The 24,665-nt window shown below is 49.8% G+C and overlaps 1 protein-coding gene across 1 annotated transcript in view; it reads right to left on the reverse strand.

The window, feature by feature from the left end:
* Nucleotides 1–24,665, reverse strand: part of Zc3h3 (zinc finger CCCH-type containing 3) — an 84,051-nt gene that overhangs the window by 46,467 nt on the left and 12,919 nt on the right. The window contains exon 4 of the mRNA XM_016007647.3: nucleotides 2,024–2,174. Within this exon, the coding sequence (XP_015863133.1) occupies nucleotides 2,024–2,174 (151 nt within the window). The remainder of the gene's footprint in view (nucleotides 1–2,023; nucleotides 2,175–24,665) is intronic.

Here is a 24,665-nt window from a genome sequence, read left to right on the forward strand (position 1 = left end):
TATCCACCCCACCTCCTGCCCACCCATACAGTTGAACCACACCAGGTACCACCTTCACAGGACAGGAAGTTTAGAGAGAGGAGCCCAGGTGACTTGGCTGCTCTTTACCTCCTAGTCTCCACAGAGACTGTGTGGCATGCCCACTGACTGTGCACCCACAGACCTACAACCAACAGTTCACTTTTCCAGGACTCTCTCAGCCCACTGGAGCCTGGGCACAAGTTTCTCCATAAGGACTCCTTTAGGGCCCTCCTAGGCAGCCCTGCTGAAACCTGGAGCCTGCTTAGCTCTCCGAGGTTGGAGGGAGCAGGTGGCTGGGTCCCCGAGGAGCATTACCTTGTGCCCCTATCCATGCCCCACGAGGAGGGATGCAGGACTAATACTGGCTGCAGGAGGGGGAGGTTCTCACTAGCTGAGAATCAATAAATCTGAACCTCATTCACGATGATCTGGGGCTCTTATTAAGTAAATTAATTTAAGTTAATTTAGCTCGATCATGACTCCCGATCACAGTGATTTAGTGAGGGGGAAATTGCATTAGGAAAGGCCATGCTCACCAGATAGAGGAACGGAAGAAAATTAGATCCACTTAGCAATGTGAATTAATATGGAAATAGCAGGTGTAAATTTAACCTTATCGAGAGAGTAAAAATTATCTTCATAAATTTGTAGAAATAGCCCCCAAGATGCATATAAATCTATTTAAAACAAAAATATTACAAAAAGTGCAGTAAAATTAATTTAAAATATACTTCCAGCTATTGCCTCCAGAAAAGTCGGCAACAGGGCCAAGTCTGGTGTGGCCAGTAGTAAGGGAGGAGGCCAGTAGACCTTGGACATACAAGCTAAGTAAGTGTATGACCCACACACCCTTCGCCGCCACAGGCCCCGGAGCAGGCAGGGCTGTCCACACGGTATGATGTACCTGTGGTATCAGCCCAACCTGGACTCCTCTGGGCGGCAGCAGGAACACTGGCAAAGCAGCACTCCTGGAGGGCGGGCGGCAGGCCCTGGGAAGCACTGCTCTACAAGTGGATCTGCCCAGGCTCCAGACCTACAGCTCCCCCAGCGCAAGGCTAGGCCACTCCCTGCTCCCTACCTATCCACTGGACTGCCACCGCTCCCTGAGTCTGCAGGTAGGACACTCTCACCTCAAAACAAAGAGATGAGTGGGGAGCACTGTCCCAAAAGACCCAGCGAAGACCCCCAAATGCCACACACACACACAGGCTTTTCCTGTAAACTGCTGTCCCTACCCTGTGGCTGTCTGACACAGTAGCTACAGCAAGGCCAGTGCATTCATTGAGACAGCCTAGGCAGGGCAATGAAGAACCCTACAGCACCGTTCTTTGGTTGGTTGGTTTTTTTTTGTTGTTGTTGTTTTGTTTTATTTTGTTTTTCGAGACAGGGTTTCTCTGTGTAGCTTTGGTGCCTGTCCTGGATCTCGCTCTGTAGACCAGGCTGGCCTCGAACTCACAGAGATCCTCCTGGCTCTGCATCCCAAGTGCTGGGATTAAAGGTGTGCACCACCACCACCACCACCACCACCACCACCACCACCACCACCACCACCACCACCGCCCGGCTACATCACCATTCTTGACAGTTAATATGTTGGTAGTTTTCAGACAGGCTGCTCAGGGCCTGACTTCTCTCACCAGAAATTTCTCAGCAAGGACACTCATGGGCAGCTCATTGTAGAGGACCCAAATATGTCGGGGCAGCTGTATCCATGGTGCATGAGGTCCCACAAATTAGTAGGCTTGCTGACATCAGCAATGGACTTACACACACATACATTTTTGTAGGCATGCCATATAAGCAAGCTGGCTGTGTATATGGTGTACAAATTGCTAAACAAATGAAAAAAAATTAGGCTGTTTGCCAATTAAGATGTTGCACACCATGTAGCTCCTTGAAGAAGCTGAGATCCCAGAAGCCTTAGGTCTCAATCTTCAGCCCTCAATGCCTAGACAGTGAGCCAGTACCCAGGTTTGTAGACATCTAGATAAGGCCCTCCTACCTGGATAATGAGATTCGCCGGGCCCGCCAGGAGGGTAGAGATGAGGGGAAGGATGGAGCACTGAGGGGAGAAGTTGGGGTCTTCTTGACAATGCGATAGCGGGTCTTGATCACCTTATTGGAGGGTGGGGTCCGCATGTGTGCATTGGAGGCTGCAAAGGAAACGCAGGCTTTAGCATGGATCAGCAGGGGCAGGGCTAGCAAGCCCTAAGGGGCCAAGGCTATTTTCTGAGTTAGGGGGATCTCTATTACCCCTGGTCTCCAGCCTCACCCCCTTGTACACACATAGATGTCTCCAAAGAGCCTGGCAGCTAAGGCTTTCAGAGGTGGCTGGTGTGGCCTCCGAGAGCCCAGAACATCCTCACAGTCATCGTAACAGGATGGGAACACTGCATGACTGTTCCCAGTAGGAGCAGAAGCCCAGCAAGCTGATCTCCAGGCAACAGGGAGCCCTTCCTTACAAGTGAGAGTCCATGCCAGGAACCGCTAGACTCCAAACTCCAAGGTTGGTCCCAGAGGCTGGAGCAGACAAAGTCCTGCCCCTGTGCATGGGAGGGGCACCAGAAAACTCAACTTCCTCTCCAGCACCTCCCAATACCATGCCCAAACAGATTTATGTACTTAATCACTGTTTTCATAACATTCTGTGGAGTGATATCCACGATGGCTTTTTCTTGCTGAATGTTTCTTGCAATTAGCAGGGATCTGTTTTGCCCGAGTTCCCTTCCACTTGATAGCCAGCAATTTCTCCATAGCTTCAAGGAATGCGCCTAATTGCCCGACTTTCATAATGTACAGCTCTAACTGCCCAGATAATTAAAGCTAACACGGCCGCCTCTCATGGCTGCTCCCCTCTGGCATGAGACTCGGGGCCCTGAACAGAACCAAGCCAAACACACCCAGGTGGTCTGAGTCCCTTCAGTCTGTGCCTAGCTCCCTCCTGCTCCAGGAACACTCAGAGATAAAAGCTCTGAGTGACCCAGCTGCTGTGACAGTTCCTGAGAGTGACCTGCTGGAGACCAGCAGAGCTCCCACATTTCAGCTTCCTGAAGCAGCGCCTCAGCCCAACAGGCTCTGGAAAGGCCAGGGAAAAGATGAGCCCACATACCCACAGTGCCCACATCACAACTGTCCTTCCTCACTGAGATGGCACTGAATGCCCCACTTGCATCAGAGCTACAGCTCCGACCAGGGCTTCAGTCAGCACACACACTGTCTCAGGGTCACCTGGTCAAAGCCCTCCTGGGTTGTGTTGGGGTTCAGTGACACGCAGAGTGACAGTGCAAGAGCTATCTGGTCCCAGGGAACAGAGGCAGATGCCAGCCAAAACGATGCCATAGCAGCATCTAGAGGACTCCTGCCAGCTCCTCCCTCCACCTGCCATCACACCCTATTCAACAAGTTCGCTTTTCTATTGAGAACTCAGTAAGAAGGTATTAGTTAATCTAGTTACTTGTGTGTAGGTGAATGCACACACGCACATGTGTCACACCGCCCACGTGGAGGTCAGAAAACAACTTAGGGAAGTCTCCTTACACCATGTGGGCCCCAGGGATCCAATTCCGGTCCTCATACTGGGCAGCAAATACCGTCACCACTGAGGCATCTCGCCAGCTTTTCAGATTCTCTCTCTCTCTCTCTCTCTCTCTCTCTCTCTCTCTCCCTCCCTCCCTCCCTCCCTCCCTCCCTCCCTCCCTCCCTCTCTTAGCTTTGAAAAGTTATTTATTTTTCTGACTTTCTCTTTTTTTCTCCCCCTTCTGGTTCTCTCTGTTCCCATCTTTGTCTGTCTCAGTCTCTCTCCTTCATGTCATCTCTATTTCCCATCTCCTTGTCTGTCTCTCTCCCAGTCTCTAAGAACAGCAGGTTCTGACCAAGGAGAAAACAGGAGTTCAGAAACCAAGCAGGAAGCTGCATTAGAGCTGGAAAGATGACTCAGGAGTTAACAACACTTACTGCTCTTGCAGAGGACCTAAGTTTGGTTCCCAGCACCCACAGCAGGGCACTCATAAGCACCTATAACCCCAGCTCCAGAGGATCTAAAGCCCTTTCCTGACCTCCATAGGCACCTACACTTACATGCACGTACCCAAACACAGACACAGACATACACACACACAAAGATACACGCACGTACACGTGTACACACACTACATGCCTTTAATCCCAGCACTCAGGAGGCAGAGGCAAGCAGATCTCTGAATTCAAGGCTACCCTGATCTACATAGTGAGTTCTAGACCAGCCAGAGCTACATAAGTGAGACCATGTCTCAGAAAACTTAAATAAATAATACATATAGCCAGGCAGTAGTGGCGTATGCCTTTAATCCCAGCACTCTGGAGGCAGAGCCAGGCAGATCTCTGTGAGTTTGAGGCCAGTCTGGGCTACAAGTGAGTTCCAGGACAGGTGCCAAAGCTACACAGAGAAACCCTGTCTCGAAAAACCAAAATAATAATAATAATAATACATCTAAGAGAAGTTGCGTTACCTGGAATTCTGTGATCCTCGCTGAGTTACCAAAGTGATCTGCAACTCTGAGCACTGCCCCTATAACCCAACATGTTTAGGACACAGGGGAGAGCCTGGTATACAGGGGGTATCAATAAATAAATGTTTGTTGAATTGGATTTTCAAGGTCTTAGAACCAAGGAGAGGCCAACAATCAATATGAGTTTGTTCCAACTAAGAGCCCAAGAACACAGGCATCCTCACTGTCAATAACCCAGAGATGACCTCACTGCCTGCAAGCCCAGCCCCAGGCTTTTGCTTCTTCCTGAGACGAGAATGTGGCCTATGGAACCATTCCTTCTCTACATCGGAAGCCTACAGTTGGGCTATCTGAGGCCAGCATTCCCAGTAGACAGGGGCCTATCAACCAGAGCAATGCTCAAGGATCAACCTGCTTGCTCCCCATGCTAAGGTCAGCACACAGAAGGCTCCAGGGCTCCTAATAACTAACCAGCAACCTCTTCTCTTCATGCCCTGCTCGTGGGTCTCCTAAGTGTGTGCATGGCTACTGAGACACGAATCCTAAAACTCGCCCACAGCTTAGAGCCACAAAGCTTAGTTCTACAGCCCAGCACACTCCAATGGCAAGAGCTAGGACGGGGCTGTGTGGAACCAGGTTCCACCTGACAGCCTGCACCAGGTCAACACCGGCTCTGCTCCTATTCCCTGGCCGTCTTTTCAGCTAACATAACCTTCCCTTATCCAGCAGATGTTACCTCCTCAGGGAAGCCCTCCACCTCCACTGCCCACAGGACTGAATTCTAGAAAGGATCTCCCCTATGCAGCAGCTCTGAACAGTCAGTACTTGAGTGGCAGCACCTAGGCTGAGGTCTCTGCTGTTCTCATTCCTCCTACTAGCAAGCCTAGGATCAAATTTCTTCACTAACTTCCTGCATGTCACTTGTTAGTATCCAATTGTCACACCAAGAAAATACAAGGTAACAGCCAGGCAGTGGTGGCGCACGCCTTTGATCCCAGCACTCGGGAGGCAGAGGCAGGCGGATCTCTGTGAGTTCGAGGCCAGCCTGGTCTACAGATCGAGATCCAGGACAGGCTCCAAAACTACACAGAGAAACCCTGTCTTGAAAAAAAAAAAAAAAAGAAAAGAAAATACAGGGTAACAACTCAGACTCTCTGACTTCCTATCACTGTAAAGCAAGGTGGGGTATTTTCACACAACATCACCCCTACCATGGTCCCAAGGAACAACTCTCTCATGAGAGTGAAATGATTTGAAGGATTCACAAAGAGGATGATGAAGCTCGTCCACCCAATAGTGGGGCTGCATCCCCCTAGTCTGGTCCCAAACTATTCATCGTCCCCAGCCTTTCCAGATAGACAGCTCAGATATATTCATGACAATGACCCCAGGGATATAGGGCAAACTGTCAGACAGATGGGCTGCAGAAATGGAAAAAAAACAAAAACCAAAAACCCGGCTGCAGTGGCCAGCAGGAGCAAGGGTTTGAAGACTATGCTTAGCACACAGGGACCAGACAGGCTTAAAGGAGGATGGGCCCTCCCTCCCCTCCCTCCCTGGTAGACGGGGATAAAGACTTAGCGCTCCTGGGCAGCCAGACTCACTGTCAGGAACAGCTTGGGCCCTCCTCCCAGAGGACACAGGTGGGGGCAGCCCATCCCGCCTTGCTGGCTGAAGGGTTTTGTGTAGATAATCATGTTATTTAGATAGGATGTTGGTTTAATTCCCTTCATTACAGACTCCCAGGGCTGTAATTTTTTTTCTCCGCATGATGTATCCCCTGTGGCACGCTTCACTCAAATCAAGGCCCTTGCGCCTTTATTGCCTACGCTGCCCTGGCTGTGTTATCAGGCCCACACATGCAGCCCTCTCCGCCCGCCGTCCAGAGGTCACTTCTAATGACTAATCGAACTCATTAGCTTTCCTAATTAAAAACTTTACTACCGCAATGGAAGACAAACTACAAAAAAACTGCTGGCATCATATTTGAATGGGATATGAGCCCCATCTATCAGCAGGGCTCCAGCTCCTGTCCAAGGCTGAACTCTCTGGCTGTGAGGTTCAACACCCTTGCTCCCAGGCTGGGGGCTGGTCAGGAGCAGCAGCTCAAGGGGACTCTCAAGAGCATGGTTGTACCCTCCTCCCTCATCAGGAGGGGAGAAGGGAGACCACTCAGCCCAGGAAGTCTGGAAGGCCCAAAGTGGCTGAGCAGGGGGCCTAGGAGTCAGCCACTGTCCAGGAGCACAGCTCTCTAAGTGGCCCCACCACAGATGGCAGGATCCTCTGACAGGTGTCACAGGCAGGAGCTGAGAAGCAGTTCAGACTTTTATGGAACTTCAAAGGAAGAAAACTCCACAACCAGCTAATATATAGGGTGATATGAGAACTAGTACTTTGTACAAAGAAATACGTAAGGCAACCCAGGGAAAAGCTGCTTCCCCACCTCTTGCTCCAGCCAGCTGAAGAGCCAAGGTAAGCATTCTGGTCACAAAAACCACACAAGCTCCCCTAGGAAAGGAGAGGACACTGCGGTGGAGTCTTGCCCCATCCACAGGAGCAGAGAGCCAAAAGATTTCTGACCACACCCAAGAGTGGTGTCCAATGAGGAAATCCAGAGAATCATCAGATCATACTTCAAAAACCTGTACTCCACAAAAATGGAAAACCAGGAAGAAATGGACAATTTTCTGGATAAATACCAAATACCAAAATTAAATCAAGACCAGATAAACCATTTAAATAGACCAATAACCCCTAAAGAAATAGAAACAGTCATCAAAAGTCTCCCAACTAAAAAAAGCCCAGGACCAGATGGTTTCAGTGCAGAATTCTACCTGACTTTCAAAGAAGAACTAATACCAATCCTCCTCAAAGTGTTCCACACAATAGAAACAGAAGGAACACTACCAAACTCTTTTTATGAGGCTACAATTACCCTGATACCCAAACCACACAAAGATGCAACAAAGAAAGAGAACTACAGACCAATCTCCCTCATGAACATTGATGCAAAAATACTCAACAAAATATTGGCAAACCGAATCCAAGAATACATCAAAACAATCATCCATCACGACCAAGTAGGATTCATCCCAGGGATGCAAGGATGGTTCAACATACGGAAATCAGTCAATGTAATACACCATATAAACAAACTGAAAGAAAAAAACCACATGATCATCTCCCTAGATGCTGAAAAAGCCTTTGACAAAATCCAACACCCCTTCATGATAAAGGTCTTAGAAAGAATAGGAATACAAGGAACATTTCTAAACATAATAAAAGCAATTTATAGCAAGCCAACAGCAAACATCAAATTAAATGGAGAGAAACTCAAAGCGATACCACTAAATTCAGGAACAAGACAAGGCTGTCCACTCTCCCCATATTTATTCAATATAGTACTAGAAGTTCTAGCTAGAGCAATAAGACAACAAAAGGAGATCAAAGGGATACAAATTGGCAAGGAAGAAGTCAAACTTTCACTATTTGCAGATGATATGATAGTATACATAAGTGACCCCAAAAACTCTACCAGGGAACTTCTACAGCTGATAAACTCCTTCAGTAAAGTGGCAGGATACAAGATCAACTCAAAAAAATCAGTAGCCCTCCTATACACAAATGATAAAAGGGCTGAGAAAGAAGTCAGAGAAACATCACCCTTTACAATAGCCACAAATAATATAAAATACCTTGGGATAACACTAACTAAACAAGTGAAAGACCTTTTTGATAAGAACTTTAAATCTCTAAAGAAAGAAATTGAAGAAGATATCAGAAAATGGAAGGATCTCCCATGCTCATGGATAGGTAGGATTAACATAGTAAAAATGGCAATCTTACCAAAAGCAATCTACAGATTCAATGCAATCCCCATCAAAATCCCAACACAATTCTTCACAGACTTGGAAAGAAAAATACTCAACTTTATATGGAAAAACAAAAGACCCAGGATAGCTAAAAGAATCCTATACGATAAAGCAACCCTTGGAGGCATCACCATCCCGGACCTCAAACTCTACTATAGAGCTATAGTAATAAAAACAGCTTGGTACTGGTATAAAAACCGACATACGGACCAATGGAATCGAATTGAAGACCCTGACATTAATCCATGCACATATGAACACCTGGTTTTTGACAAAGGAGCCAAAACTATACAATGGAACAAAGAAAGTATCTTCAACAAATGGTGCTGGCATAACTGGATGTCAATATGTAAAAGATTACAAATAGATCCATATCTGTCACCATGCACAAAACTCAAGTCCAAGTGGATCAAAGACCTAAACATAAATCCAGTTACACTAAACTTAATAGAAAAGAAGATAGGAAGCACTCTTGAACGCATTGGCACTGGAGACCATTTCCTAAATAAAACACCGACAGCACAGACCCTGAGCACAACCATTAATAAATGGGACCTCTCAAAACTGAGAAGCTTTTGCAGGGCAAAAGACACAGTCAATAAGACAAAAAGACAGCCAACAGATTGGGAAAAGATCTTCACCAACCCCACATCTGACAGAGGATTGATCTCCACAATATATAAAGAACTCAAGAAACTAGACATCAAAGCACTGAACAGTCCAATTAAAAAATGGGCTAAAGAGCTAAACAGAGAATTCACAAAACAAGAACTACAAATGGCTGAAAGACATTTAAAGAAATGCTCAACATCCTTAATCATCAGAGAAATGCAAATCAAAACGACTCTGAGATACCACCTTACACCTGTTAGAATGGCTAAGATCAAAAACACCAATGACAACCAATGTTGGAGAGGATGTGGAGCAAAGGGAACACTCCTCCACTGTTGGTGGGAATGTAAACTTGTACAACCACTATGGAAATCAGTATGGCGGTTTCTCAGAAAATTAGGAATCAAACTACCTCAAGACCCAGCCATCCCACTCTTGGGCATATACCCAAAGAATGCTGATACATACCATAAAGATACATGCTCAGCTATGTTCATAGCAGCACTATTTGTAATAGCCAGAACCTGGAAACAACCTAGATGCCCATCAACGGAAGAATGGATGAAAAAAATGTGGTACATATACACAATGGAGTACTACTCAGCAGAGAAAAACAATGAAAGCATGAAATTTGCAGGCAAATGGATGGAACTAGAAAATATCATCCTGAGTGAGGTAACCCAAACCCAGAAAGACAGTTATGGTATGTACTCACTCATTGGTGGATTCTAGATATAAAATGAACAATCAGACCACAACCCATAGAACCATAGAGGCTATATATATATATAGCATGGAGGTCCGTAGGACGACTGTGGCATATAATAAATTTCAGTTTTACTCAATTATTGAAAAAAAAAATAGCCAAATGAATGGAAACACATGAACTATGAACCAAAGACTGAGGGGCTCCCAGCTGGATCAGGCCCTCTGAATAGGTGAGACAGTTGACTGGCTTGATCAGTTTGGGAGGCATTTAGGCAGTGGGACCAAGTCCTGTGCTCATTCCACGAGTTGGCTGTTTGAAACCAGGAACTTATGCAGGGACACTTGGCTCAGTCTGGGAGGAAGGGACTGGACCTCCCTGGACTGAGTCTACCAAGTCGATCACAGTCCTCGGGGGAGGACTTGTCCTGGAGGAGATGGGAATGGAGGGTGGGCTGGGGGTAAGGGGAGGGCGTGGGACGGGGGAGAATAGGGGAACCCATGGCTGATATGTAGAACTGAATGGTATTGTAAAATAAAAAATATTTATCACAAAAAAAAAAAAAAAAAAAAAAGAGTGGTGTCCATCAACCCTAGCTGGGCCCCAGAACCAGGTAGGTGAAACAGCAGCCAGCTTCTGCTGGGATGGCTAGCACAGGACAGTAGGAGTCTTCAGCAGAGTAAGCTCTGGCTTAAGAAAATATCCTTCCATTCCAACCAGGTCAGCTAAGATGGAGGCCAGAAACTGGCACCCAAGCACAGAATGTGCCAGGGTCAGCCATCAGGCAGACATGCCAATGGAACAGGAGAAGTGGGCCTACAAAGAAGAATATGACCTGCCTGACAGAACTCTGAAAATTACTCCAAGTTCTTGACAGCGAAGATGCTGGGAAACAGGCAGGCAGGGGTCAGATCCACAGGAAGACTGTAACACTCCAGGATGCATGCGGAGAGGGCAGAGACAGAAGGCCATCTGGAGCTGGCTTCTCAGAGTTGTTATAGTACTGCCCAGGTTGAGGACCCTTCATGGTAGAGGACAGGGGACTAAGCCACAGAGATGGATGGCTACAGGGCTGAGAGTATCTGCCCAATCAGGCTCGCTGCCTCTAATTCTGGATGATTCAACTTTCTTCATATATTGCCTAATCTGCTTTTTATCAACAGCTACTCTGACACTTTTTCAATATCTTCAAACTGTCTATACTCTTCACCGGCTAAGTCAACTCTAAGAACTCATCACGGATCAGCTCTTCCAGAAGCCGCATTGATTTCTACTCTGCTCCATAAACTATACTTCCCTTCCCATTCGGCTCCTAGGCTAGCTGTCCTGTCTGTCCATCAATAGCATCTTCTTCCATGGTCCCCACCTCACGATCAGCATGGGCAGTCTCTAACCAGCTCACAGTGGCACTGGCTAACTGTACACACCCAACTCCCTTTTGTCAGGGACAGGAGTCCAAAGGGTCTTTCCCACCTCGTGTCACAGTTTCTGATGAGATGCAAGCTCCAGGCCAGCTCAGGATCTGTCCTGGTGCAACTGGCCTGGGAGAAGAAACATGAGCATGAGGTAGAGAGCGGCAACCACCAGTCTGACCTCCTTCACTGGCACAGGCAGGTGGTAGTGAGCTCCAGTACCCAGAGCCTGCAGGAACATGTCGACACAGATGGGGTTATGCCTATCGCCTTGGCCTGGTAAATGCTCCTACTGTGACCCAGTACCACCACACACCTGCATGCCCACCCACTTTCCCTTTAAGTCCTTTTCTTCTACCTTACACACTATTCTTGCCATCCCATAGTTCAAGAGCTGTGCCTGAGTCCCCACAACTGCAGAAGGGCTCCAGAGCCAAGGCACAGCCATTCTCCCATGAGAGTACACTTCCCACAATTAATTGCCTAATTAGTTGTGTTACAATAGATGGTGTTCCAGTGCCATTTGTAGACACAGGGGCAAGACAGGAAACGTCATTCCAGACATTCCAGAGCAACTTTCCAGAGAACCTGGCTCTGAAGAGCAGAAGCAATCACAGATTACACCCACAGGCCAAGACTAGAGAAATGCCAGGGCTTCAAGAAGCAGGGACAGTCCTAGACAAGGGTACCCTCATCCCTGGTAAAAATGGAGAGATAAACTAGAGATGGCCAGGTACTCAGCAAGGACCTGACCGGTCAGGCCCCTTTCTCAAGTCTGGGTGTTCTGCTCATGTGACAGTGCCCTGTCTCTCTTGAGTTGGGCTAGGAAAGGGCTGAAGGGAAGGTCCAGCAGTGGTGGGGGCAAGAGTGGACCCCTTGCCTATTCTGGGATGAACAAGAAGGAGTGGTAGTGAGAAGCCATTTGAGCTTAGTGGCTTCTGGGCAGACTCTCGGCAGCTGAGACAGCACAATGGGAGGGGATACCGTCTTACGCCATCCATTCCCACTTCCCAGAGGCCCTGTCTCTTCTGCTGCAGTCAGCAGGTGCCCTGGGGGACACTAGTCCTCGCCAGCAACCTGTCCCCCTCCCCAACTCGTGCAGAAGGACTACATGTCACATATGGACAGGCATAAGAGGCCCGCACTCCGGTCTGTCTCTGCAGAGCCAGTGTGGTGTGCCCTGCCAGCACCAGGCCCTGCCAGACAGCCTCTGCCCCACACCTGCTGAACCGCACTCTTGGGAAAATGGCCACAAAATTCTAAACAGAACGTGCAGCGTGCATCTCTGAAAGGCCTCTGCTCCCACATTGAAAACCGTGACATGCACACCCCGCGGGCCTGGACGGAGCGCAGTGCCCTCTAGTGCAGTGGGAGGGAGCAGAGGCAGTGTCAACAGGACTTTCTGTCTCTCGCAGAAAGCAGGGCGGGCAAGGGCTGCTCCTGGGTGAGCGAGCTCTTCCTGACTCCAGCAGACATAGCCTACCCTATAAAGGCCTGGGGCTGAGATCTGAGATGATGCACATTGTAGTCCACACTGTGGCCAGGTGGCATAGTCAGAGTGACCAGAGCTTGGGGCCATAGCAAGACCTAACCAAAGCGAGGACCGCGGAATCAGCCACTTCCTGACCACAGGGGGGCACCTCAGCCCACAGCTCATCACTCCTGGGGAACACAGGTAGGTGTGATTATTAGCCCCTGAGGTAGTTGAGAGGAAATTCAAACAAGGTAGACTCTGACACTCCTGTGTTATAACGGAGGAGAAAGGAGACTCCAAAAGAGACTCTTCTACTTGGGAATCCCTACGCCACCTAAACCTATCCTGCTCCTCCCATAAGACTGTGGGACCGTCTCTGGCTCAGGGCCATTTCTCTCCTGTTTCCACCATACCAAAGCTTGCCTAGAACCACAGCTCAGAGTCAAATGCCCCTGGCCCAGGCTCTGCCTCAGCTTCTCCCAGTGTATGACTGTAGCTGTACCACATAGACTGCCTTCTGCACAGACATGCAACACACACACACACACACACACACACACACACACACACACACACACACCATCTAATTTCCTTTTTCCATAGCTCAGTGGCCATCTTTCCAAGTATGATACCAATAGCTCCTATACAAGGTAAAACCAAGGCTCCAGCCTTCATCCTCCCAGCCTCCTCGGTTCTGTGCCAGACCAAACTACGTGTAACTCCATACTGGAACTAGAACATCCTGCTCTGACGTTAGCCAAAGGCAATAATAGCTCCTGCAGAACCCAGCCTGGAAGCCCTAAGCTCACTGCCTGGGAGTACACTTGGGGAGGAACATCTGTGTATGGCACCAACAGCTAGGTCCCTACTGACACCAGGTAGAGTCAAAGGCTGACCGCAGGCCAGAGGTAGAGGCTCCTTGGTGTGCGTCTCTCAACCTTTCTGATCTCTGACCATCTCCATCATCACCTCTTACCTGTAAGAAAGTCTGTAACTAGGCTTGGCTGTTTCTGTGTGTGGCATCTGATTCTAGGGAGCTGAGGCATATTACCTCATTCACTCCACCCAGCAATAACTCCCTCCACTGGACCATGGATGTATAGAACCAGCACTGCTTCCCACTCATCAGTTCATGCCACTGTATACCCAGACAGCATAAAGACCAGTTCTTAGCAGGGTCCCACGACTGTCTACTGGGTCCTGACCCTACCTAGACCTAGACTGGAAGCCTCCCTTCTGCCTTCTGGTCCCTGACACCTAGCTAGGAAGTTCTAACTGCTTTCCTTTTCCAGACACCACGAATGGAGTATGTGCTGCCTCTTGCCCTCAGTCATGACAGCAGGCAGCCAGCAGCAGGGCCTCTTGGAGCACAGGAAATAATCAGTACTGATGAGTACTACATCCCAGTCTGTTCATGCAGGACACCTGCCTCCCTGATGGTGGCACTGGCAAGCTGTGGGGACCAACGACTTTGAGAGGAAGCAACATCAAAACCGACAAAGCGCCGGGCAGTGGTGGCGCACGTCTTTAATACCAGCACTTGGGAGGCAGAGGCAGGTGGATCTTTGTGAGTTCGAGGCCAGCCTGGTCTACAGAGCAAGATCCAGGAAAGGCGCAAAGCCACACAGAGAAACCCTGTCTCGGAAAAAAAAAAAAACCCACAAAGCTGAAGGCCTGTCCCCGGCCCCAGCTTCCCAGGTGCCCTCAACTATTGAGGGAGGCAGCAGCCAAATGACCTGACATCCCTGTCACTAGAAGCAGAGAGTTCTCTGCTTCCCATGCTCTCACATAAAACAATGCCAATCATATGGCAGAACTGAAGGTCATGGCAGCCCTTCAATATACTGATAAGACAACAGCAGCAAGACACATAAGAACTGAGGGCAGCGGCCTATACCACCTAACCCAGAGGCTCAGCACACGGGTCCAGCTCAGGCCATGTGGGTACCAGGGCAAACAGGGTTTGCAGGAGCCTCTAAAGGACACACAGGGCTCAACTCCTACTCTTACTAGTCTGTCAGTGATTACAGAGGCATTGCATCCTCTGTCCATGACAACTGCTAGAATCATGCCTGCCCACTTGAACTTGGCCTCCTATGCCTGTCCACACCTCTACCCATGCCCATGTCTCCATCTATGCCCACACACTATAGGTAGATTTCTGTCTGTCTGCACACAAGTGTAATGCCAACCCAAACTAGCCCCAAAGACCACTCATACTTAGCACTCCAATACCTGACCAGTGTCAGCCCAGGTCTTTAGAGCAAGGAGTTCCAGCCACCTACTCTCACCCATGAAGACATAAGGTTCCATCTGTATTATCACAACAAAACTCCTGCCCTCCCAACCACCGTCCTTTGAGAAAGAGTCATCCTTGTGCTTCCAAAGCTTGTCTGTCTGTTTTTCTAAATAAGGCAGGATGGCAGCTAAGGCAGGGAGGGAGCGACTGGGGAACCCTCCCCACCACCACGCTGGCACGGCAGGAGCTGCCAGAGACCGTGCTCTAACAAGCTTCAGATGCGGGATGACTGGAATCTCAAAGTATGAATTTTTATGAGTCTAATAAATCACTCTACTTTTCCTGTGTTTGATAGTTCCCAGCAAATCAAAAGGGAAAAGACATGCCACAAGCAGCCAGGTCCTTAGGTCTAGGGGTGGGCACAGGCAGCATGATGGGGCATCTCAGGCCCCTCCTGAACACCCTGGCTCTGTACTCTGAGGACAAGGCCAGTATGTCCAGCAGGCCCCTTGGGAACAGCAGCAAGGCAACGTGCAGGTAGAAGTTCATTAGCTTCTAGGAAGGCCCTGCCAGAATCCCAAAATGGTAGAAAAACATGCCTCAAGTCCTTACCAGCAGAGGAGGACTTTACAGTCATTTGGGCAGTTATAGCAACAGGCCTTCTAGTTTCCAGTCAGAATCTGTACAAGAGACAGGGACACATGTGTACACACACATACATATATGTGCACCCAACATAAAAATAGCAGGAAGACCCAGCCCTGTGAGAGGAGGAGGCTCTCTGGTATCACATCCTGGCCCATCTCAGGTACCTGACCGAGACCCAGATTCTTCAGCTGTTCTGTCCCTCAGGTGAACATGGTCCAGTGGCTGTCTGAATCCCCTAGCCCACAGCTGGCTTGTCATCAGCCTTCAATGCAGCACCATGGAAACAAGGAATCCATCTTTGACAAACATTTACAGATTATCAAATCACAACGGCAGCCCCAGACAGGGCCATAAGTCACCCTAAGCAGCCATTCACACTGCAGCCTGAGGAGTTTGGGCAGCTCGGTGATGACAAATAACTGCTGTCAACCACCCTGTCCCCCTGTGCAAGATCCGTATTCTCTGTTGTTCCACACTACCTGGTGTTTAATGACAACACTGTCAGCCCAACACTCAGCCACCAAAGCCGCTGCCGCCTCAGACTGTCAGAGCCCTATTAGAGGGAAGATTGAGACCCTACTCTTCCTAAAGTCACTCAAGCAACACCAGCTGCTAGTTCCTGTAATTATTGTGCGCCGGCCATCGATCGTGCACGACACCTGACCCGCCTGTATGAAATGGGAGTAGTTTGCTGTGTGACAGTCGCTATAGATTATGGGGGGGCTGGATCTCCCCTCCCCTTCTAACCATCACTCTACCCGACCTTACAGGCTGGAAGACAGTGCTACCCACCATCAGAGAGCTGCCACCACAGGGTGGGAGCAGGCCTGCCCTGCACCTCAGGGGCTGCCCAGGTAGCCCCTGACCGGCTTGCAGCTTCCCCCAGTTAACTTCGAGTCCCAGGCTGACTAGAGGACAGCCTTCTCCACGTCAATATTCTACACATACGGAAAAGGACCTTCCTTGGTACCGTGAGTCCTGCCTGGACCATGGATCACGATGATTCCACCTCGCTGATCTGCTGTGACACTGGCTCCAAGTATGCAGAGGCACAGTGCTCCCTCCGTCCCATAGGAACACTTACAGCCCCAAACCATAATGTAGCACACACCAAAGATGAAAACCTGCTCCTAACCCTGATGCCCCTATCCCTAAGGATATGGACAGCCCCAGCTCATCCAACTGGGTTCATCCTTGCTCTACCATCCTTGTGACTTGGGGACCCTGAGATCCTTCCCCTCTACCTTGGGATGTTTATGTCCCCGTGCCCTCTAGGGACCATGCCTGCACATGGAAGTCAGTCAGACTCCCAGATATGCATGGGCATAAGCACAGTACCAGAGGACAGGGCCTGCCTGTGCCAGCAAAGTACCTCTAGGCTCTGAGTGAGGTACAGGCAGAATGCTCAGGCCCTCCTCAATTTCAGGGGACAGGCCATAGTGACCTTTGGATGCAGATTCAGGTCCCCTCAATTTCTGTTGGTCACAGCTAGCTACACCCCCAGAACGCCAGGCCCTGCCTGCTATGTAAGCATCAGCATGATGTTCAAGGCAAGGTGGGAGGAGAGACCAAAGGCCAGGCTGTATCTCTGAGGCCCCCCAAGAAGCTGAGCTGCTTAAGTTATTAAATGATTCCATTGGACAGCCAGGTAAGGAAACAGCCTCAGCTTATCCTAAGGAGCCATGGATTGAACCACCACTGGGCTCATTCCCTCCTATCCATAGCTGTGAATTGCATGTGACCTACCCCCGAGTGGAGCCTGGCTAGACTCCGAAGTCAAGAGGATAAATCACAAGCTGAGTGGCTGCTGCCAGACGGCCTGAGGTCCTGACTTCATCTGATAAACTCCCCCAGAGGGCAGGAGCATCCTGCTCAGCACAGCCTGGCCTTCTCTTGGCATCCCTCCTCTACTCCGAGTCAGAGCCAGGAAAAGATGCTCTGAAAGGAAGCCTGGAAACCACACTCTATAAAGACAGCCACAACTAAGGAGGAGCTGTAGTCCTCTTGCTAACATTGGGTTACCAGGCCCTTCTTGGCAACCCTGGCCTTTTACTATGGAGAAGTAGGCCAGCTGCACAGGGGAACCCTTGGAGCTGGGCCTCACTGCCAGGACCTTTGGGAGTCCGTCACTGCGCCTGCACTGTGATCAGCACCAAGGACAGGCCCATTGAGCAAGTCAGAGATGGCAGGGTGAGAACTACTCTCGAAAAAGATCTAGTTCATATCACAGCTTCCAGAAAACCTGCTCAGCCGTGCTTCTGCTCACAAACCCCACACAGATGCAGGCGCACACATGCGAGGCCTGCCCACAGAGCTGACAGTGCAGACTGGGGCCTTGAGAAACCAGCAAGAACTTCCTTCCCACTACCCTCAGCCCAGGGAAGGCCCCAACAGACAGCAGGGCTCCCTCTCTGGCCTCAAATGAAGCCCACTGGTAGGATAGGCACTATCACCCTCAAAACATGAAACATACATCCTTTTCCTCCGGAGTCTCCCATCCAGTAGCAATGACATCACATGCCTCAACATCTCCTGGTAATGTCCCCTCAGGAGCAAAGAACCTGCTAGCGCCTAAGGCCAGGAAGCAGTAGTTGCTGTACGAGGCCAGAGGATGTCCTGGAGAGGAAGGGTCGTCAATACAGTACAGCACAGCACCTGTGAGAGCCAGGAATACATCTGACCACAAGACCCTCCAACAAGGAGGGAAGGAGGGAACAGAAGGAACCACGCTGTGGACTGGGGAAGAGCTGAGAGGTGCAAAGCCCAGCAGGCGGTAGCCAACTAGAATTAGAGCAGACAGCTGCAGAGGCAGACTGGCGGATGGATCTTCAAACAGTACTGACCCACCCCCAGGTGCAGCCCTCAAACTCACCTACAGTACCCAGGGACTGAGGGCTCCAGGGTGGTGCCTTCTCCGGTTAACAGCACCACAGAGGAGCTTCACACGATAGCAGCTAATCCTGAACCATCCCAAATCAGTATCAACAACCCAAGCCTTGCCCCCATGGCCCATCTGACCATGAGACCTAAAGACGGAACCCCACCCTGGGACCTGAAGCCTAGATATAAAGGCAGAACTGCCACTGACCCTGCCCATCTAGAAAGCATAGTCAGAAGCCAGGTGGGCTTCTCCAGGACCCAAGGAGGAGCTTACAGAAGACAGACAGATGTTACATAGGCCTCTGGAGCCGGAGCAGGTGAGGTCCTAAAAGAAAAATGAAAGGAGTGAGTACCCTAGAATGATATCTCCCAGGAGGGCAAGCCCAGCATGGGCTCCTCTGCTGGACTTGAAGGAGGAAGGTCCACAGCACTACAGAGGGGAGAAGGGCAAACAGATGCTCTGAGCCTAGAGAACAAGTCTCGGAGACAATCCCCAAAACACGGTCTTACTTCAACCTTCTAGACATCCAGTAATGACTACACAGGACTAGCCTTTGCAGCATGACCACAGCTCAAACGGGCTTGGTGTCCACATATGAAACCCTCAGAACTCCAGGGCATCCTGAGAGACAGACATGAGGACTCTGCTGCCCGATGCCAGACTGCCCAACCCTCTCCAAACCTTCTCAGGCGGCTGGGGTTCCGAAAGTAGCCAGTATCTCAACCCGGGATTTACCCTCTGTAGGTGACACCAACCCAGTGCAGAGCCAGAGCTTCTACCAGAGACATGCACCCTGCCACTTACACCTCTGCACTGATGCAGAAGGGCATCGAGAGAAGAGCTGCCAGACCCCATCAGAGCCGGGGCAGCTCTGAATGCTCTGTACAGAAGGAACACCCAGCTTAAGACTAATTTAGATGAGCAGATGACAAAGGACGACGAGAGAGGCTGGAGGGCCAAACCACAGCATGTCTGCAGCCTGAGGTACCAGCCGCAGCCCTGCATGTAAGAGCCTGGGTTCCGATGACTGTCCCACAGGAAAGGCATCCAGGACAGCAGCCCATCTCACAGGTTCCCCCAACCCTACTTTAACAAGCTAAGAGGGGTAGATGCGCCATGAACAGAGATCACAGTACTTTATCCTATAAATATGTGGCACTGGGTTCCCTCAGCATGTCCCAAGTGGGCCCTGGAGTAGGGTAGCTGACATGGAGCAGGTTCAGGGGGCTCTGAAATCTACTCCCTCAGCACAGCTACGGCAGGTAGATAGCAACTCCCCAGAACCTGTCATCCACTGAGACCCAACAAGCTTCCTGATAGTTGGCTGGGACTGTCACAGCCTCAAGGAAGTTACTCATGTAAGCACTCAGAATTCTAGGGCATCCTGTGAGACACATGGGGATTCTGCTTCCAACTACTAGAATACCCCACCCTTTCCAAAACTTTTTTCTCGAGTGGCTAGGACTCAGAAAGTAGCCAAGGTCACAACCCAGGAATTATCCTCTGTAGGTAACACCAATTCACTGCAGGACAGTGAGCTACTTACTTGAATTCTGATGTCCCAGTTAGATGCCATACTCTCCAAGGAGGAGGAAGAAAGGACACAGGCAAGATTCTAGTCAGGCCCTATGTTGAACTACATTAGCCAGATCTACCTGGCTGAGAGATCCAAATGAGACAGGAGGCCCAGAACCAGCTGTGACCCTAAGTCTACTCCACCCCCCTCAACCAGCAGAAGGCCAGGCAGCAGCCTGTGACTGGTTATATGACAGGTGCCCATCCATGGCAGCCTGTGCATTAGCCCCAGAGAGAAGATTGGCCCCTCTGAGTGTTTGCATACAGCCAACATCTCCCCCTGGGCATCACCTTCAGGGCAAAGCAGGGAAAGCCACGTTCCCTGGCTCAGGGCTCAGGGCTGTGGGACTCAGGGCTGTGAAAGGGAATGGGGAAGACAGTGGTCTGCTTCTAGTCAGAAGACTCCTCTACAGCAGTGACCTGCCAGTCCACTCCAACTGGATACTTTGTCCTGACTCCGCAGGGACCAGTCAGCAGTGGAAATAAGCATGCAGGCCATGCACAGCTGCTGGCCCCTGAGGAAGCCCCTAAAGACCTATGGATCGAAAGCACCAAAACGAAGATTGGGACCCAGGGGCTTATCTCCAAGGCCAGGGTTCCTTCCTGCCAGGCCTGAGAGACAGACATGCAAACAAAGCCACAAATAACTGGACACTTAATGATCACAAGCTGCTGGATTTATAGTCACCATACCCAGCTATAGATTTTCTTTGTAAATTTCATCAATTTCTATGCATTCAGACTAAATCTTCAATTTAGAAGGCCATGAGCCCTGAAAAGGCTATGTGAATGTGGTGCTTTCTTGACCATTCCTGGCCCTGAAGACCTCCTCTCTGGCAGGCTTTGCCTAATCCATGTTTCCTCCTGTGTAAGGAATGAGAACCCTTTACAGCCAACAAGTTATTGTTGGCAACACTAAGCCACAACCATGTCCATGGACACAAGAGAGGGGATGAATAATCCGAAAATCCACGAAAAGCAGAAGGCTACAGTGAATGCAGTCTCCTCTCCAGGAATTCCTATGATATCACACCCAGCCCGGCCCTGAGACGGCCACACCCCCAGATCCTGCAGCCACAGATCTTCCTTTGGTGGAACCACCAGAGGGACCGAAGCATCAAGGGAAAGGAAGGCATTCAGTTCCAGATTCCAGTGGGCAAGACATCATGAGAGGATGGATCTCCATCTAAGCACATGTTCCCAAAGAGGACGTAGACCAGGAAGGCTGCAGTTGTCAAGAGGAAGGCCAGCAAGGGAGTCCTCAGGCTGGGGAGTTCCATCCAAGAGCACCACAAATGACCTTCCAGCCAGCCTGACCTAGACTCTGATTACAGTAACTCCTCGCTGAGCAAGTACACAGAGAAGACCCAAAGCTGCAAATCTCCATGACACAGGACAACAACAGGACATCTGTGAGGAGTCCCAGAGAGGATCCAGTTCTGATGGTGGAGCAGACGACTCCTCAAGCCAGTCCAACGACTCACGGCAATGAGTATCTGCAAATAACGCTGTCTGGGCAAAAGGGTATACTGTGTGACACACTGTGACACGCCACAGCTTCCATGGGAGGTTGCAAGGGCGGAGGGCAGATATCAAAGGACAGGGAGATGAGTGGGATTGAAGTGTATGGCGTGAAATTCACAAAGAATCAATAAAAAGTTTTTAAAAGGCTAGGCGGTGGTGGCGCACGCCTTTAATCCCAGCACTTGGGAGGCAGAGCCAGGCGGATCTCTGTGAGTTCGAGGCCAGCCTGGTTTACAGAGCGAGATCCAGGACAGGCACCAAAACAACACAGAGAAACCTTGTCTCGAAAAACTAAAAAACAACTGTGGCAGGCTGAATGCTCAGCTCAGTGCCACAGAGCATGAAAAGCAGTTGTGAGGCCCTGAGTTCAAACTGCAGCACCAAGGCGTTAAAGTAGTATTAACAGGTTTCCTCTAGACTTGGACTTGAGAAAATGACTAGATGAAAGTCAGACGTGGTTGTGCACACCTTTGACCCTAGCATTCAGTACTCAGGAGACAGAGCCAGGTGGGTCTCGGTGAGTTTCCGGCCAGCCAGAACAACATTGTTTTCAAATGCAATTTACCAAAACCACAAGTTGAGCTATAACTCTGCAGAAACATCAAATGGTCTGAAATCCAACTGCACACACAAACTGAAATTATTAGTTAAAATAATAACTTCAAAATCCCCACATGTTTGCAAATTAAGAAGTACCTTTTATAACTCATGGGTCAAAGGGAAAAAAGTCACATGAAAACTATAAAGTATTTGGAGAAAAACAAAGTTAACTTATAGAAAACAGCTAAAAGGGCCAGCAAGATGGCTCAGCAGATAAAAGCTCTTGCCACCAAGCCTGATAAACTGAGTTCAATCCCAAGAACCCATATGATGGAAGGCATCCTCTGACCTCCACATGCATGGTGTGGTACACGTGTGCACACTGTACACACACACACACACACACACACACACACACACGTGTAATAATTTTGAAAAGCTACACCTAGAATGAAATTCTAACAGACTGCACATTTATTTATTTATTTTTAGAGAATTCCATTTTCTTTTTATTTATTTATTTTTATTTATCATGTATACAATGTTCTGCCTACATGTATGTCTACAGGCCAGAAGAGGGCACCAGAATTCATTACAGATGGTTGTGAGCCACCATGTGGGTGCTAGGAATTGAACTCAGGACCTCTGGAAGAGCAGTCAGTGCTCTTAACCTCTGAGCCATCCCTCCAGCCCCAGACTGCACATTTAGACATCCATAGCGCTTCCATCCCACCCACCGCTTCCTCAGATGCTCAGGCGGACCGGACTCTGCGGTAGGTGAGGTCCTAACACGAGCCCTCCCTATCTGGTCTCATTGCTTGCTGACTTTCAAGCACTGTTAGCCCCAACCAATCCTCACTCTCGGGGCAGATCAGGGTCCCTGGCATGGGAAAGTGACTTACTGCCCTTGCCTTCAGATACTCACCAGTATCTGATGCCCAGTAGCCCTGATGCCCAAATCAAGTTGTGGGAACAGGAAGCCATCCTGAGCTAGAACCAGATGAACCCCACCCAGGCATATATTTCCCTTTAAAAATAAGAAGACCCAGGCATGAAGGAAAGAGCCAAAGACTGTTTTTAGAGACTCTCTGAGCAAAGCATACATAACAGCCTTAGAGACCCTAAACATAGCTGTCAGTCGTAAGGCCCAGAACCACTGGCTAGCAGAGCAGCAGGAGCAGGCCCAGCCAGCTGGCTGCTCATGTCAAACTCCAACACACCCTGGCTAATTTCAGAATGTCATCATTGGGCTCCAGCACAGGCGCAAAACAGGGTCTCTGTACAACCCTCAAGCAGCGATGGCAGCCTGACCTCTAGCCCCATGAAGCCATACCCTGCTCCTCGCCACAAGGCCAGTCCATGAAGTGAGAGGGGCTCCACATTCAGCTACCTCTCCCCAGAACCCTCGGCAGGCACCTCCTATGCCCCATAGGCCTGGCTGTCCTCCTCAGCCAGCCCTAGCTGGGGTGCCGCTCTGGAGCTCCCAATGAGATTCTGCAGGGAATAATACCCTTTCTATTTAGTGTCCTTGACCAGAGGAGATAAGGTCAGGCCCTTTCACTGTGGAGAAGCAACCTAGGAAGGCTCCCTGGCAGGAAGGCAAGAGGAACCCTGCCTATTCCAGAACACTGTGTCCCAACTACCCAACTGTCTTCCATGCCCAGCTGTCTTAAGCAGTAAAAACAATTCTACATGGATGCTCTCAAACCCATCATGCGTATACCCTTCTACGCCAGGCAACTTCCAACATCATTCCACAGGACTCGTGTCTCTAAGCACTAATCACAGTGCTGCTGCCTCTGGCTCTGCATGGTTCTAGAAGGTCCCCCATCGCAGGAAAAGCAGACCTGAGAAGAGCCCTTGAGCAACCTAAGTCATGAACTAGTGACCAAAGCCAGCTTGTCTGGTACACGGTGCCATCTCTGCTCTCCATCATGTGAAACATCTTGACTGGGGGATTCAGAGGGAGGGGTTGTCTGGATCCTTACAGCGTGGTTTGCCAAACCCATATAGGATACCCAGGTTCAAGCCCCAAATGCTTTAAGAAGCAATACCAGGCAGGGACCCACTGTAGACACAGTACCACAGACAAAACAGCACTCACAGGAACAAGCTGGGTGGAACTCCTCAAGTACCTCTCCCGACCAGAGGGGTGTGCCCCCGGCTCACAGAGTTCTGTCACCTGCCCCATTACAGTGAGACTGACGACCTTCCTAAGACCACCAACCACCTACCTGGGGACTAGCCAACACGAAAAGGTTCCAGAAAGCTGCCCACTATCAGGGCACAGGCCAGCACTGGAAAGCTATGCCCTAAGGCTGGCTCATGGGCTGTGCCCTGACCCCTGAATCTATCCTACACTCATGACACAGGTTTGGGTACGGAACCCTTTCCTGGCCTACCTAGAGCCCTGTCACTATGTCCTGAAACCTACAACCCACCACAAATTGGTACCAACTCCACATTGGGGCATTTGCCTGCAGCTGGCACCCATGCCACTGTCAGGTAGCAAACAAAGGATGAGTATGCTAAACTGTATCCACATGCTGCCTCTAGGCCTTGCTGATGTGCGTGAGTACAGACCAGGTCATGGGAGATGATTTCCAGGACAGTTCCTACGCCATGTTTCCTGGGGAAAATCCCTGGGGGCTCAGTAATGTATCCTCAAAGGAGT

The sequence above is a fragment of the Peromyscus maniculatus genome, chromosome 20 (genome assembly GCF_049852395.1).
Source record: "Peromyscus maniculatus bairdii isolate BWxNUB_F1_BW_parent chromosome 20, HU_Pman_BW_mat_3.1, whole genome shotgun sequence".
Taxonomy (NCBI): domain Eukaryota; kingdom Metazoa; phylum Chordata; class Mammalia; order Rodentia; family Cricetidae; genus Peromyscus; species Peromyscus maniculatus.